We start from the raw sequence: 16,213 nt of genomic DNA, 5'->3' as shown, positions 1-16,213 counted from the left end.
TGATAACCGCCGTATGAACACATCTGCGGATGTTTCTAAATTCAAAATTTCACCATTTTCGTGTTAAATGTTGAATTCTGCTTAAGCCGGTGCCAGGAGGCGTGGACGGTAACTTGCACTTTCCAGTAACGTTCATGAACAGGCTCAATCAAACCGAGCCTGCAACATTTTCAATTTTGTTGTGTTGGACATTCTTTATAGTGCTGCAAATAGACTCAAATAACTCGCTTATTTAGGGGAGTAACTGGTCCCCGATCATAAACAGGGGATTTCATATACCAAAATGTTCGGTTGGGTCCCTAGATTACGAAATAGGATTTCATTTTTGCCATAAGTGCTGGCGGACTAAGAAATCCAAGATGGCGTCCAAGATGGCCGCCAAAAATATGAAAATAATCATTTATTATTTATTACTTAAATTTGCAAGCATTAACTTATAAAAAAAAGTTGGTTTTTTTAAACATTTTGATATTGAATTTATTTATTGAATTTAGTTTTAGTATCTATTAATAATGTTAGTAGAATTTTTATGATAAAAACGGATAATTAAGGCTAAATATTTCTAAAAATTGCTGTTTTTTTTTAAATATGTGCTTTACATTTTCTATTTTTTTCTTGCAATTCAATAATGATTTGTTTCCTTATGACTGATTTACAGGAAACAACTTTTTTTACAAACAAAATGTGCCAATGAAAGTTATCATTTTAGTATAATTTTTAAGATAATGTGTTTTTAAGTGGGTGGGGTAAAATGGTAATTTTATTAAAATTTAAAAATACTTCGGATTACTTTATATCGACTGTTTAAAAGACTTGAATCTACTCCTTAGTACATATTTCAGAGTCATTGCTCAATAGACAATGCCCTAGTTGTGAAATATGAGGAAAATACATTTTTTTTTTTCAATTTAAAACCTGTGACTTAATGTTTTAACAGTCAATTTTTGCACTTTCTTTCTTTACCCTCAAAATATTTTATACATATAAATTCTTTCTGGCATATTTTATCAGTAAATAAAACATTGAGAATTTGTTTTACTTTCCAAAACTACTTTAATTGTCATTTAAGTATGTAACTGAGTGGATGGGGGTACATAGCAAATGTATTTAATACTGTTGGAAATTTGCAATATTTAAAGATAAACAAAATTTAAAGAAATTAATGTTTGAAATTTCATTGCATCATTTTATCAAATATGCTTCAAAATGCAGTTATATTGTCACTTGTATGAAATAAGTATTTTCCATGTAAAAATAGGAAAACTAGAGGGCCTGATGGTCCTGGCTCCCTCACTTGATATATTCTGCCAGAAAAGGTCCAAATCTTAAATTTTCAGTGTTGATTTAAAGTCAGTAATTAGGTTACATTGGGTTTGTCATTTTTTACCCTAGCTGATTTAAAAAAAAGAAAATTTGTAGAATGCCCAATGATGAATATCTATCTAAGCCTGTAGCATTGTAGTTTCATAATTTCATAACTAAGACTTAAATGAATTTTCCTATATCCAAGTCAATATAAACTAAGTGACCCCAGGGTAGGGCTAATTTTGACCCCACATCCATGGTTTATATTATTTTTGTAGAGTCCTTTTCAAAGAAACATCAGGCATGCACTTGGAGTCAAAAGTCCACTCTTAATAAAGGTCATTAAGTTTTAGCAGAGTTACATAGTACATGTAAAACATATTTTAAGCTTTTTATGTAAAATTACAATGCCCAAGGCTTTGATATTTTGCATGTATTATTGCTTAGTGGTCATAATACAAATGTTTGACCTCTTAAAAAATGACAACCTAATGTGGCCTTATTACTGACTTTTGAATCGCAGAATTGTGACCTTTTTCCAGTAATATTTCTCAAGTACAGGACCATAATGGCCCTCTTTTTTAATACTTATTAGCAGCTTGAACGTAGTAGAGCGGACATGAAGATTATGCAAACAGATTCCTGCAAACAAACCCTTTCCCTAAGCAGCAGGGGAGTAATAGATAAATTATAGCCTGCAAGTTGAACAAAACTGATCTGAAGACATTTTAGAAACGTAGATGTAAAATAATTTCACATAAAGCAAACTTCAGGAAAATAGATTAACAAAAAAACAAAGCATCACTTTTCAATAAAGTCGAACTGGTAAATACAGTAACCAATAGTTTCCTTCATTACTCATTAATTAAAGGCCTCAGAAACAAATATCTTTTTACTTCTTTAGAAAAGGCAAACATAAATTTTATAATGTTGGAATAATGGTTTAAGAGAATGTTTGGTACTTGTTATCTTACGAAAGTAGCACTAAATGTAAAATAATTTGTCATAAAAGTATCAAAATGTAAACAAAGTAGTATTTTGACTTCTATACAAAATACTATTACTGTACTTATTGCCAAAAAGAAACAGAAAAAAAGATAGTTCTGGTAATTAGCCAATGAGTAGCTATTTGGATACTATAAAAGAAAACCCACATGAAAAAACTTTTTGAGAAATTAAAATGAAATCATTTCTGAGGCATAATGGGCCTTTAAGATTTAACTCTATGGATATTAATTTAATTTAATCCGCAAAAAATTGCATCCCTTTATGCATGTCTGCTATAAGTAATCATTGTGCTCATAGTGCAAAATCTATTTTTAAAATTTATAGTATATTTTTCATATTTCGACAATGACCAACAATTGTTATATAAAAGTAAGCACAGCAAGTGCATTTCAGAATGATAATATCTGTAACATGCAGCAGTTCGGACTGTAATATCCGTCCTAAGGTTACCTAACAAAGTCCACAGAGTTGCATGGTAGCTCATGGGCGGTTTCAGAGAGACAGATATTCCGATGGTCTTTCTTCGATAGATATAATATATTCTATCATATTTTAAATAGTTAACCTCAATAATTAACTTTTCATGGAAATTAATGTCAATTCATCCTATACTATTTTATTACAGTTATTAATCATTTCAACATATTAAAATTTTAATTTTATTGCATTTTCGAAACTTATAAATTTGCAACATCGTAAAATATAGTATTTTCTATCCAACTCATTCAGTAACAAATATTGATAGACAATTTAGTGTATAACATATGAAAAGAAAAGCTAAAATCTTAATATTTGAGTGTGGGGCGTCCGTGGCCGAGTGGTCGTGGCCTTCAAAATTTTTGTTCCTCACCGCTGTGGGTTCAAATCCCGATAGGGACTTTGGATTCTTTCATGTGAGGAAGCTATCCAGCTAGCTTACGCAACGTGGGTGGTTCTACTTAGGTGCCCGTTTGTGTCTGAAATAATGCACGGAAGGGCACCTGAGGTCTTCATATTACAGTAAAGTTGAACATCGCCATATAAACTGTGACGTAAACCCCAATCAAACAAACAAACTAAATATTGGTTCTAAAATTTACTAACTTTATATGTTAGAAAGATATGTGTAAAAGTTCATGAAGAAGGGAAAAGAAATAAGAACGTGTAAACAGATTTGCTGTTTAAATTTTAAGCATTTTAAAATTGAAATTATACCTATATTCTCATATTTAACAATTAGTGCATTGTCTATACAGCAATGACTCTAAAATTTAAGATAAATAGATGTAAGTCTTTTAAGTTGTCAAAAAAAGGTTATATTAGGATACTTGCAGTATTTTGAAATTTAAATAAATTAATCATTCCCCATACCCCACTTAAAAATACACACTATCCCAAAATGTAATTAAATGAAAATTTTTAATGTTAGATTTTGAATTTAACAAGAGCCACCGCCAAAATTTAATACTTTGACCATGGTGGTCAAGGTCATTTAAAGGTTAAAGTAAGTTCAACCTTTTAGAAGGTCTTGTCCAAAAGGTTGTTTTGTCCAAGTATGAAATAATCCATTGATTAATTACCAAGTTACAGCCAATTATTTGATAATCTGTTAATATTCAATAAATTTTCTTCAAGGTCAAGGTTATTTATGAGTTAAAGTAAATTTTAATTTAATATACATAAAGGTCCTGACCTAAAATGTCTGGAAATAAAGGTTATCATTTTATAAATAACAAAGTTATAGCCAGTTACAAGACCAAAAATGAAACAAGAGAATTTCATTAATTTGACATTAACAGTCATGCTCAACTTAAGGTAGAGGCCAAATCTTAATTATTCAATATCTATATTGGTAACAAGTTGTGTATAAATGAAATCCGTACATTAAAACAAAATTATGACCATTTAAAAATTTTACTTTCACAGTCAAGATTATTTAAAGTTCAAGTTCAAAGTCAGTTCCACCTTTTATTTCATTTAATTACATTTTTTTGGGATAGTGTGTCTTGTCCAAAGTGTTGTTTTGTCAATGTATGAAGATAATCCATAAATTAATTACCATGATACAGCCAATTGTAGCAAATATCAGTGGAAATTCAATTATTTTACCTTCAAGGTCAATGTCATAAAAAGCCAAGGTCAATTTAAATTTATACATGAAAGTCATATCCTAAAGAATGTAGTGTTATAATATGAAGTGAATCCATTTATCATTAACAAAGTTATAGCCAGTTACAGCCCCCCCCCCCCCACACACACACAAAAAAAATAAATAAAAATAAATTTTCTATAATTTGACCTTCAAGGTCAATGTTATTTATGAGTGAAGATCAAGGTCTGTCTGCTTAACTCGAAGGTATATCCTAAAAATATTATTATGTACAAGTTTGAAGACAATCCATTAGAAAATAACAAAGTTATCTAATAGCAAAAATCAGAGAAAAAATAAGCAAAATTTAGACATTTGACCTTGGAGGTCAAGGTCGTTAATGAATGAAGGTCAAATTTAGTCTTGTCTACTTAAAGATATTGCCCCAAGGTTGTTGTGGCCAAGTATGAAGACAAAACATAAAAAAGATTAAAAGTAATGATCACAGTTAAAGTTTGCTGACGGAAACGTCAACACCGACATGACTGTAACAATACCTCTATTCTTTTAATTATTTTTTTTTTATTTTATCTATTTTTTATTATATTTTTTTTAAAGTCGAGCTTAACATGTTGTTTTCTTTAAAATCAGTCATTATAATTATTTTTTTATTAAAAAGAGAGAAAAAATAAGAAATTGTATCAAGTATTTTTAAAATCAAATTTTTTCCCGTATATTTTTCGTAATTATTTTTTGTTTTTATCATCAAAAAATATAATTACCTTAAAATACATATTAAAACTGCATTTAAGGAACACAATTAATACAAGAATGAAAAGAAAGAACTTATTGCTAAGTTTTAACTGCCAAAATTCAAGTAATATAAAGTAAATTATAATTTTCATATTTTTGGCGGCCATCTTGGACGCCATCTTGAATTTCTTAGTCCGCCAGCACTTTCGGGGAAAATGAAATTCAATTTCGTAATCTAGGGACTCAACCGAACATTTTGGTATATGAAACCCTCTGTTTATGATCGGGGACCAGTTAGGTGTTCCTAAGCTTAACAAATTTGCAGCACTATTAGGGATTCTGTTTTTCTCTATTTTATTACGCTGCTTACTAATAGGCACCGGTTTGTTAATTAAATTTTATGAACTGACATGAATCAAACTTGAGGCGGTAGTGTATGTAAGATATTATTTTAGCATTATATGAAAAGAATGTAAGAACGGAAAATATCAATATATCACTGGCATGGTTACTATAAAAAGAGTGTCAAAAACTAAGAAATATAGAAATATCAACACATATTTCCTTATATTCCCAGTCAGCCCAGTTATTTGAAAAAAGCATCCATGAATGAATGACAAAGATATAACAAGAGACAACCATCGGCGACTGACAAGTTTTCCTAATTATGCAAACAAAAATATATATTGTACCTTCTCAGATAATTTCCATTTAGAAAAAGCCATTTGTATTACGCTTTGTAACCCTGGAATGCATTAAGTAAAGTTTCTAGGAGTTGGTATCACTCCTTTTAGAATGTAAATTAATTTCATAGTGTGTTCTTTGTAACAAGAGTTGTTTTGATTTGAAATGACATTAATATTGTAATCATAAGTGATTTAAATTACAATCTACAGGAAAGTCATGGATAATGTCTATGGTCTATGGCCAAAATTATATGTTTTTCTGTTTTAAATAGATTTCGATACGTAGTTTACAACAAACACAAAAAAAGAGTTTTAAGTTGTCCTAATATGAAGGAAAAAATATTTTTTTAGAAAGTAGTTTTTTCCGTACAACGATCGGTAATTTCCGCCGCCCTTTTCACTGATACTTAACTAATTTTGTTGACCGATTGGTCAGTCATACTCATTTACATAGCCTGACAATTATGAATACATTAAAGCACTTAATATTTAAACATTCGGCCCAACTTCGTTTCTATCCATGTAAAAGTTTACAAAAAAATGGAGTATATAACTTATGTTTTGAAGTCACACAAAGTTAATGTATTTGTCGTCGTCACGTCCGCAAGAGCAAAGTCGGTTAGGTGATTGATTGAAATCTGAAAGGTCTGTGGTTCAAATCCTACCGTTGCCATTGTTTGAGACCTAACTCACGGTTATTATACCAGTTCTCGGTTTGACAGTATCCTCTTTCACCCCGACAGCCATGTGTTCTTCTTTTTATTATACCGAAAGACCTACAACTACTACTTAATGAGTCCTTATCAGCATCAAGTCTAGCTAAATCAGCATCAAAAATGTTGGCAAACGACATTTTTTCATTACTGAACAGCTGTAAACAATATGGTGGCAAATTGTCTTTTGATCAACAAACGCTTAATATTGACTAAAAATAGAAAAAATTGTAGAAGGGGATAAACTAGTAAAAAATTAAATACGGAGGTATGTTGGTGTTATCTCCCTTACACCCACAACATTATTGTATTTTTTTTCTGAATATGGAGTTATGCAAGAGTTATGTGTCCCTGTGAGATATAAGAAATATTCCCCGGGGAATATATCCTAGGAGGGTGTTATTTAATCAGGACACATAATATGCCTGAAGGAGATTTACTTTGAAGGATCCATTGAGGTTTTGATAAAGAAAATTATCGTTATCATGAACTTTCATTAATTTACATAGTGATTTATGTATATCACCTCGGGTTTGAGATCGCACTTGCTAACTTTTACAACTGTGTGATACAGGACTTTGTTGGGGTAATACTAAGGTAATTACTGATAGTTTAATGCGTAAATTGTGAAAATAAACTTGCTTTAGTTTGTTATACACGATCAAATATTAAAGAAGGTACGTGAATATGATGTCCACTGACCTGTTATGGAGCTGGAACTGTGCAGATGTAACAGATGAAACTTAAATGGTGGTATTTTTTCTGTGTAGTTTTATGTACTTCTTTTACTTATATTATCGGATATCAGTTTTGTCCATAAACTGTCTCTAAGAATAACATTTCGTTGAACAGTTATTGTTTGCTACATTCACTCATTAAAATAAAAACAATGACACATTAAACACCACCAAGCAATAAATTTTTCACAATTGTTCTTATTTCTTGTCAAGATTTTATTTATTTTAGTTTATATTTTTCAGAACACACACCAACATGGGGAAAACGTTTATACTGATATTTGCAATATGCGGGCATATAGGGAACATACACGTGACAGGTAAAATAGATTTACATGAACTGGTTCGGTGTTCTTAACCTTTTTAAAATAAATTGTAGAACCCTTTTATTTAAAAAAAACACTAATTTTTTGAATCCTAAATTGTAATGTGTCTGAATAAAATGAAAGCTGTAACTATATCACATGCAATTTAAAATGATGTAAATTACTTTTTAAATGTTTATGTCGATAATTTTAATTGTGATTACTTATAAGGATTAAATCCATAGCGGGCAAGAATTGCAATACGTCAATTTCGCCAAGTTGATGTTTATTTATTATTGCAATGAATCCAATAACTGGATGTTTTAGAATCAACACCAATGATCCTTGGGTTTTCTCCTATCAAAATTGACCGAATGGTTTTGTTCGGTTGTTTAAGTAACATGCAAAATATGTAACGTGTAGATGTTTGTAGTTTAAAGTCTGTATGTAAAAAAAAACACAAGATAATGGGTAAAGCAATATCAAAAATATCAAAAGTAGGCCAATTGACATCAAAATTTCAATCAGGATCAGAATTAACACCCTTTGTCCAAATTCAAGGTTTGTTCATCAAAAAAGTAGATTTGTTGATATCAAAATTCATGTTTGCATCAAAAATTACAAATTCCAAGTCCGTACATAAAAAACAAGAAAGTAATTCAAATTGTTTCAAAAATATCAGTAACTGCTCAATTGATTGAAATGTGCTTTCGCCAAGATTGAATCCAAATCTACAAAAAATGGGGAAAAATCAACAATTTTTAACAAATTTTAAAATTGAAAATTAGCATACAAACTCATTTTTGTTAGTAAGATACAGGAAACAATTGTAATCTTTCTTAAGGCTTATTTTATTTCCACTGAACTACAACTGACCCTGCAGAAAGATTGATACTATGATGCAATGTTGTCCTAATTCTAGAGCTAAAAGTTATTTGTAACACAAATAGGAGATGAATTTATTTTCTTGTTACAAGTAATTGTAGTGTTATGCTACATACCACATATCTAAAGTTATCACATTATTTTCATTAATTTCTCACCTTTTAAACATGATCAGTTTAAAATATTTACCAACTGCTCTGTTTTATATGAGTTTGTTACAAAAATAGTGTTATTTTCTTTCTAATGAATTGTGATAATTATACGTAATATAAGAATCTTACACCGGCTGCCGGTACAGACCGGAATATCTAGTTCGAGGGTAACTGTTTACAGCTGTAACAAGGCTCTGCCGAGTTTCCGCTAAACAGTTTCCCGAGAGCTAGATATTCCCGTCTGTGCCAACAGCCGGAATCTGATTCCTTTTCTTGAATATTACATGTCAATCTCTTTCGGAACAGAAATTATGAAAACTGATATTCTCATTACGCACTTTTTTCTTATAGTAGCGTATGAACATACAACTTCATTCATAACGGAAAAATGACGTCATCCTAAGAACGCTATCCATTCATAAAAGTCGCATGTCAATGACGTCATTTAAAGCATGCGACTTGTCTTACATGGGGGTGTCAGACAGAGTTTTCTAGCACCGGTGTAAACGGTAGATATTCCTGTCTGAGATGCAAGAATAGTTATTCTAGCTTTATGTATGTTATATCCAATCTATTGTAATATTGCTTTATTGTCATGCGCTTTCGTACAAAGTCATTATCTTTTCATCTTTTTTTTAAATATAAAAAAAATGAACTTTTCATATTTTTTTAATTGCTAACAGTCATGCACCTTTAGGGTAAATACGTTTAGATTACTGTCCGTGTTCCTGGACGGTGACCTTATACAATTAACAAGATTTGAACATTTCTTCCTTTACACTGCCTGTCTGTAGCCACTACGAGTTGCTTGTCTGGTTACCTTTTTTTACATTGAAAAACTATACTTCGTGTACATAGCTCAACTATAGTGCGCAGATTCCTGCAGGATAATATATATTGAGACTATTTTTATTAAAAAAAGAAGCATGAGCTCTATTGTTCAGGGAGGGGTCAATTTGACGCACACACGCACGCACATTTCGAATACCCGGCTGAACGGCTATTCGTAACATTTTTTTTAACTTACCTTATTCTTTTCTTATAATTTGTTGAAACATTTTTTTTTTCTATGGTAAAGGAAATGATATATGTTGAAAGAGATGATAAGCATATCGGCTTAACTCTATGATTGGATATAAGACACGCATACATGTAGTTAAAACAGAGTTTAAACCGTTGGCTGTGTTTAACTAAGCTGTTAAGCTGTTTAAACTAAGAAATTCTATTAAGGGCATTAAGGGCTAAAATCGCTTGTATGAACAAAGAAACGTTGAATGAGCTTTTCTCAAATTTTTCTTACTCACATTTATGTAAATTGATTGTAATTTTAATGAACGAAATAACATGATTTATATATTTTTTCCTTTGTTCTTGTTAGCTGAGTGCACTACATCAGGTTGTGAGAACGGAGGAACCTGTTCAAGTGACGTGTGTACGTGTGTAGCCGGCTACGAAGGAACCAATTGTGAAACAAGTATTGTTATGATTTTTAATCAGTTTTGAATGTGCAGCTATTTGATTTTCAAGTTAAACGAACTATTTTTTATGAAAAGTGAAATCTGTAAAAGATTTAAGTCACTATAAACAGCATTATTATCAATGTGTATAAATATAACGCAAACATGTGAAAACAACGCTGAAGATGTACACCAGTAATGTCAAAGTAATGTTTAGGGCAAAAATGAACAAACGTTAAATAAAGAGACTTAATATTTAATTAAAGTTAAGAAATGAATTAATTTTCGCATACAGTTGCATAGAAAAAAAAATTTAATATTGCACCTTTTTGCATCTACATCTCCAGAAGCACGAATAATTTATCTTAATAAAACACATTTTGCTCCATTATCTTTGTACTTTTTAAATGATTTTTCTTTTAAATGTGAGCGATATTTTTTTTTATCGATTATCAGCGAGTTTTAAAAAAGAAATGCTTAATGAAAATCAGGTATCAGCTGTAAAATGACAAACATGATTACATGTATATATTCCAATGTTCAATCTGCTGTTAAAAAGTCTTAAAACATGAAAATGTGTGAATTTTTTAATGTAACTATAGAACTTAAACAGAAAAATCATAACCCCCCTTACTATTTATACTTTTAATAAATGGTGTTGTTAAAAACTTTAGTTTTTAAATTCATTTACAGGAAAGTGTTATGAGCTTTAATCCATGTACATAATATTGTATACAGATGATATTGTTGTATTTACTACAGACTCTGTTTTCTTACAATCTCAAATCGACGCTATTCATCATTTTTTTTTATTAAAATGGGGTCTAAAATGCATGTTGATAAAACAAACGTCCGTGTCTTTAAGAAGAGAAAAAAACATGAATATGTTTCGTTTTATGTCGATAATGACTTAATGAGTTAATCACTTGGTATATATAGGTGTCGAATTCTGAAATACAGGTAACATGCTTAATGCCCTTAAATTGCTACATGATCTTTAATTATATTTAACAAAGTTAAACTTTATTTTGCACGGAGTTATCTCTGTATGATGCCGTGATTGTGCCAATTCTAACATATGTATGTGAAGTATGGGGATATATAATTATAAGGATGTAGACAAGCTATATCTTAGATTCTGTAGACCAACAACTGTTGTTAATGGTGAGCTGGGCTGGTTTCCTTTGAAAGTTATATCTAAAGAACGACCTGTTAAATATTTGCTTAAAATGATGAAAAGATATTTTACCTATATACAATGTATAATATGTATACAAATCAATGTACCAATGTTAACGGTATATGTTAGGCAGCATACCAGAATGAATTCTATCGCTGATCATTTAAGGTTTTCTTAAATCAGACCAATTTATCCAAGACTGGCAAAACGGTTGTTTGGCTCTGCCGAAATTGTAATACTATTATTATTATAAAACTGATTTTATACGACTTACCTGTCATGGTCTTGAGGTATAATCTGGTAAATATAACATTGTTGATAGAATAAAAAGACGTTGTTAAATATCTTGTCTAAATTTAATTGAAAACAAAGATCATTTTGTTTTATGTTGGTCAATAAACAGAGATCTGAGATCCTTCTATATCTAATTTGACATCCTCCAGTCGATAAATCGCATACAGACCGTTTACCCAGTCCATAATTCTTATAACGTCATAATAAATATAGAAGGGTGTATGCAAATGAAGTAATGACAGTTATAAAAGGGATGCAAGTATTTAAAATTCAAACCCAGCTATTATAGTCCAATCTCCTTCACATGCCATATCGTGCACATCCGATAGTATGTCCTTTTATGATAAGCACAACATACTTAACACCCAATCAACATGGCTTCAGGTCAAAACGATGTTGTTAGTCTCAGCTAGTACGCTTATCCTAGAAAATTCATGACAATCTTGGAAGTGGCCAACAAACTGATGTCAAAGTCATAGATTTCAGTAAGGCATTTGATAAGGTGGGCTATCACAAACTTGTGAGTAAATTGTAAAGATTTGGCATAAGCCACGAGGTTACAAATTAGGTCCTTTCCTTCCTTAAGTCTCCCTCCGAGCAAGTAATAGTTGAAGGTCAAAAATCAGGAATTCTACAAGTCCTCCCAGGTGTCCCAAAAGGCTAGGTATTAGGTCCCTGCCTCTTCATTTCCTATATAAATGACCATCCCGATAGTGTCAAATGTAAGGTTAGACTTTTTTGCGGATGAAACTGTTGTCTACCTAACAATCAGATCCAAACAAGATGCCAAAACCATTCAAGATGACTAACATGCATTAGAAATATGGGAAAAAAGAATGGTCCATGAAGTTTAAACCCTGACAAATGTGAAGTTCTTAGAATTAAATGAAAAAGAAACCCTAACTCAACCCAAGAAGCAAAATACTAAGGAGTTACTATAAGTCAAGACCTTACATGGATCAAACATATAAGCAATATTACATCTAAAGCAAATAACTTCCTTAGATTCATTAGAAGAAATGTTAAAACCCTAGATAAAAAGTTAAAGAAAACTGCATATGCATGTATAAGACCTATGTTAGACCTCAGGTTGAATGTTGCTACATAGTTTGGCATTCAGAAATACTTAATTGATGAGACAGAACAGCAGATCAGCTGCCAGACATATTTTGAATGATTATGACTATACAAGTAGTGTCTCAAAAATGCTAGCTGAACTTAATTGGCACACCCTTGAGCAGCGTCGAAACATCAGTGTTGTATCCTTTTTATATGAAATCCAAAACAACATTGTCTTTGTTGACCGACACCTTACTCAAACAATAAATCTGAACTACCTGATACCCCACTCGAGGACAAATACCATCAGAATTCTTTCTTTCGTAGGAGCATACGTCTTTAGAATAGCCTTCTTTTAACTGATCAGTCTAGTCCCAGTATTAACATCTTTACTGAGAGGCTTGACCCGTTCTACAAATACTAATATGCTCACTATGTCTTTTAAAGTAATAATCTTGTAGAACTTTTATTCTTTTATCCTTTTAAATTTGCATAAAAGTAATGTCTTTAATTAATTAGCAGTTCCCTGACAATTATTTATCTGATAATGGCCAAGGCAAATGCTTTTTGCTCAATACCAATACTTTTTGAACTAGAGAACTATTATTTATTACGTTGTAGACATAGAAAACAATAAAAACCGGACACAATACTTGTTTCACAGTAAGTTCCCTAATAACCATTATCGCAAACACACTGTGGCTGTTAACCTCATTTGTGCAAGTACCGCCATTTTGACATTGAGTTGAGGCACATTCATCTTTATCTTAAGAAACAAATGTGTGAGCATTGAAATGATTAAATATGTTCCTCAAGTCCATGTCAAAATGGCGGTACTGGCACAGATGAAGTAAACAGTTACACGTGTGTTTGCGATGCTTGCCAGGAAGGAACTAACTGTGAAACAGGTATACTGTCTAGCCTTTAATTTTTTCTATGTCTAGAACTTTATGCTATTTCAGATAGGTTTTACAATAAACCAACATTTTTTTCCATAATCTTTCTTATATGTTCTTTTATAATTGTACCATTCTAATGATATCCTTCAACAAATTAGCCTCATACAACATCATAATATTTCAGACATCTTTAGTTTGATAAGGGAACAGTTTTAGTTTTTGATCTTTATTATTGTACCATATTAATAATATCTTTCAATAAATGAGCCTTCTGAAACACAAATACAATCACGTTTCATGCATTTATCATGTCAATTCAAACCATGTTTTAAGACAATCAGAGTATCTCAAACCTCAGACATTATTATATTTCAGATATAGATGAATGTGCCTCAATTCCATGTAAAAATGGCGCTACTTGCACAGACGCAGTAAACAGATACTGGTGTTCTTGCGATGCTGGCTATGAAGGAACTAACTGTGAAATAGGTATATTGTTCAGTCTTTAATATTTTTTATGTCTACAACATCATAATATTTCAGACATTTTTTTGTTTGATAAGAGTACAGTTTTTGTTTTGTTATATGTATATCATTCTAAAAATATCCTTCAAAATATGAGCCTTTAAAAGCACAAAAAACCAACAAAGGTTCATGCATGTATCATGTTAATTCAGAAACATTGTTATAAAGACTATCGGAGTATCTCAACGCTCCAGACATTATTTATTTTCAGATATAAATGAATGTGCCTCAACTCCATGTCGAAGTGGAGGTACTTGCTTAGACTCAGTTAAACAGAATACGTGTGTTCTTGCGATGCTGGTTATGAAGGAACTAACTGTTGAAATAGGTATATTGTTCAGTCTTTAATATTTTTATGTCTACAACATCATAATATTTCAGACATTTTTTTGTTTGATAAGAGTACAGTTTTTTGTTTTGTTATATGTATATCATTCTAAAAAATATCCTTCAAAATATGAGCCTTTAAAGGCACAAAAAACCAACAAAGGTTCATGGCATTTATCATGTTATTTCAGAAACATTGTTTAAAGACTATCAGAATATCTCAACGCTCAGACATTATTTATTTTCAGATATAAATGAATGTGCCTCAAATCCATGTCAAAATGGCGGTACTTGCACAGACATAGTTAACAGATACGTGTGTTCTTGCGATGCTGGCTATGAAGGAACTAACTGTGAAACAAGTATATTGTTCAGTCTTTAATATTTACTATGTCTACAACCTCATAATATTACAGCCTTTTTTTTTGTTTGATAAGAGTACGGTTTTTGTTTTGTTATACTGTATGTATATCATTCTAAAAATATCCTTCAAAATATGAGCCTTTAAAAGCACAAAAAACAAACAAAGGTTCATGCATGTATCATGTTAATTCAGAAACATTGTTTAAAGACTATCAGAATATCTCAACGCTCAGACATTATTTATTTTCAGATATAAATGAATGTGCCTCAAATCCATGTCAAAATGGCGGTACTTGCACAGACGCAGTTAACAGATACGTGTGTTCTTGCGATGCTGGCTATGAAGGAACTAACTGTGAAATAGGTATATTGTTCAGTCTTTAATATTTACTATGTCTACAACCTCATAATATTACAGCCTTTTTTTGTTTGATAAGAGTACAGTTTTTTGTTTTGTTATATGTATATCATTCTAAAAATATCCTTCAAAATATGAGCCTTTAAAAGCACAAAAAACCAACAAAGGTTCATGCATGTATCATGTTAATTCAGAAACATTGTATAAAGACTATCAGAGTATCTCAACGCTCAGACATTATTTATTTTCAGATATAAATGAATGTGCCTCAACTCCATGTCGAAGTGGAGGTACTTGCTTAGACTCAGTAAACAGATACTGGTGTTCTTGCGATGCTGGTTATGAAGGAACTAACTGTGAAATAGGTATATTGTTCAGTCTTTAATATTTTTTATGTCTACAACATCATAATATTTCAGACATTTTTTTGTTTGATAAGAGTACAGTTTTTGTTTTGTTATATGTATATCATTCTAAAAATATCCTTCAAAATATGAGCCTTTAAAGGCACAAAAAACCAACAAAGGTTCATGCATTTATCATGTTATTTCAGAAACATTGTTTAAAGACTATCAGAATATCTCAACGCTCAGACATTATTTATTTTCAGATATAAATGAATGTGCCTCAGCTCCATGTCAAAATGGCGGTACTTGCACAGACATAGTTAACAGATACGTGTGTTCTTGCGATGCTGGCTATGAAGGAACTAACTGTGAAACAAGTATATTGTTCAGTCTTTAATATTTACTATGTCTACAACCTCATAATATTACAGCCTTTTTTTTGTTTGATAAGAGTACGGTTTTTGTTTTGTTATACTGTATGTATATCATTCTAAAAATATCCTTCAAAATATGAGCCTTTAAAAGCACAAAAAACAAACAAAGGTTCATGCATGTATCATGTTAATTCAGAAACATTGTTTAAAGACTATCAGAATATCTCAACGCTCAGACATTATTTATTTTCAGATATAAATAAATGTGCCTCAACTCCATGTCAAAATGGCGGTACTTGCACAGACATACTTAACAGATACGTGTGTTCTTGCGATGCTGGCTATGAAGGAACTAACTGTGAAACAAGTATATTGTTCAGTCTTTAATATTTACTATGTCTACAACCTCATAATATTA

The 16,213-nt window shown here is 31.1% G+C and overlaps 1 protein-coding gene across 4 annotated transcripts in view; it reads left to right on the top strand.

Moving 5' to 3' along the window:
- Positions 1–16,213, top strand: part of LOC132747845 (fibropellin-1-like) — a 33,138-nt gene that overhangs the window by 9,975 nt on the left and 6,950 nt on the right. For 3 of the 4 annotated variants that reach the window (XM_060737375.1, XM_060737373.1, XM_060737372.1), the window contains exons 2-9: positions 7,514–7,590; positions 9,991–10,086; positions 13,877–13,990; positions 14,602–14,715; positions 14,967–15,080; positions 15,326–15,439; positions 15,685–15,798; positions 16,049–16,162. In XM_060737375.1, the coding sequence (XP_060593358.1) occupies positions 7,527–7,590; positions 9,991–10,086; positions 13,877–13,990; positions 14,602–14,715; positions 14,967–15,080; positions 15,326–15,439; positions 15,685–15,798; positions 16,049–16,162 (844 nt within the window). In that variant the 5' untranslated portion in view covers positions 7,514–7,526. The remainder of the gene's footprint in view (positions 1–7,513; positions 7,591–9,990; positions 10,087–13,876; positions 13,991–14,601; positions 14,716–14,966; positions 15,081–15,325; positions 15,440–15,684; positions 15,799–16,048; positions 16,163–16,213) is intronic. The other variant, XM_060737374.1, reaches the window with a different exon arrangement.

The sequence above is a fragment of the Ruditapes philippinarum genome, unplaced genomic scaffold (genome assembly GCF_026571515.1).
Source record: "Ruditapes philippinarum isolate M1 unplaced genomic scaffold, ASM2657151v2 ctg1130_1_1_1_1, whole genome shotgun sequence".
Classification (NCBI taxonomy): domain Eukaryota; kingdom Metazoa; phylum Mollusca; class Bivalvia; order Venerida; family Veneridae; genus Ruditapes; species Ruditapes philippinarum.
Note: the sequence above shows the minus strand (reverse complement) of the source record. Positions and strands in the feature narration are given on the sequence as shown.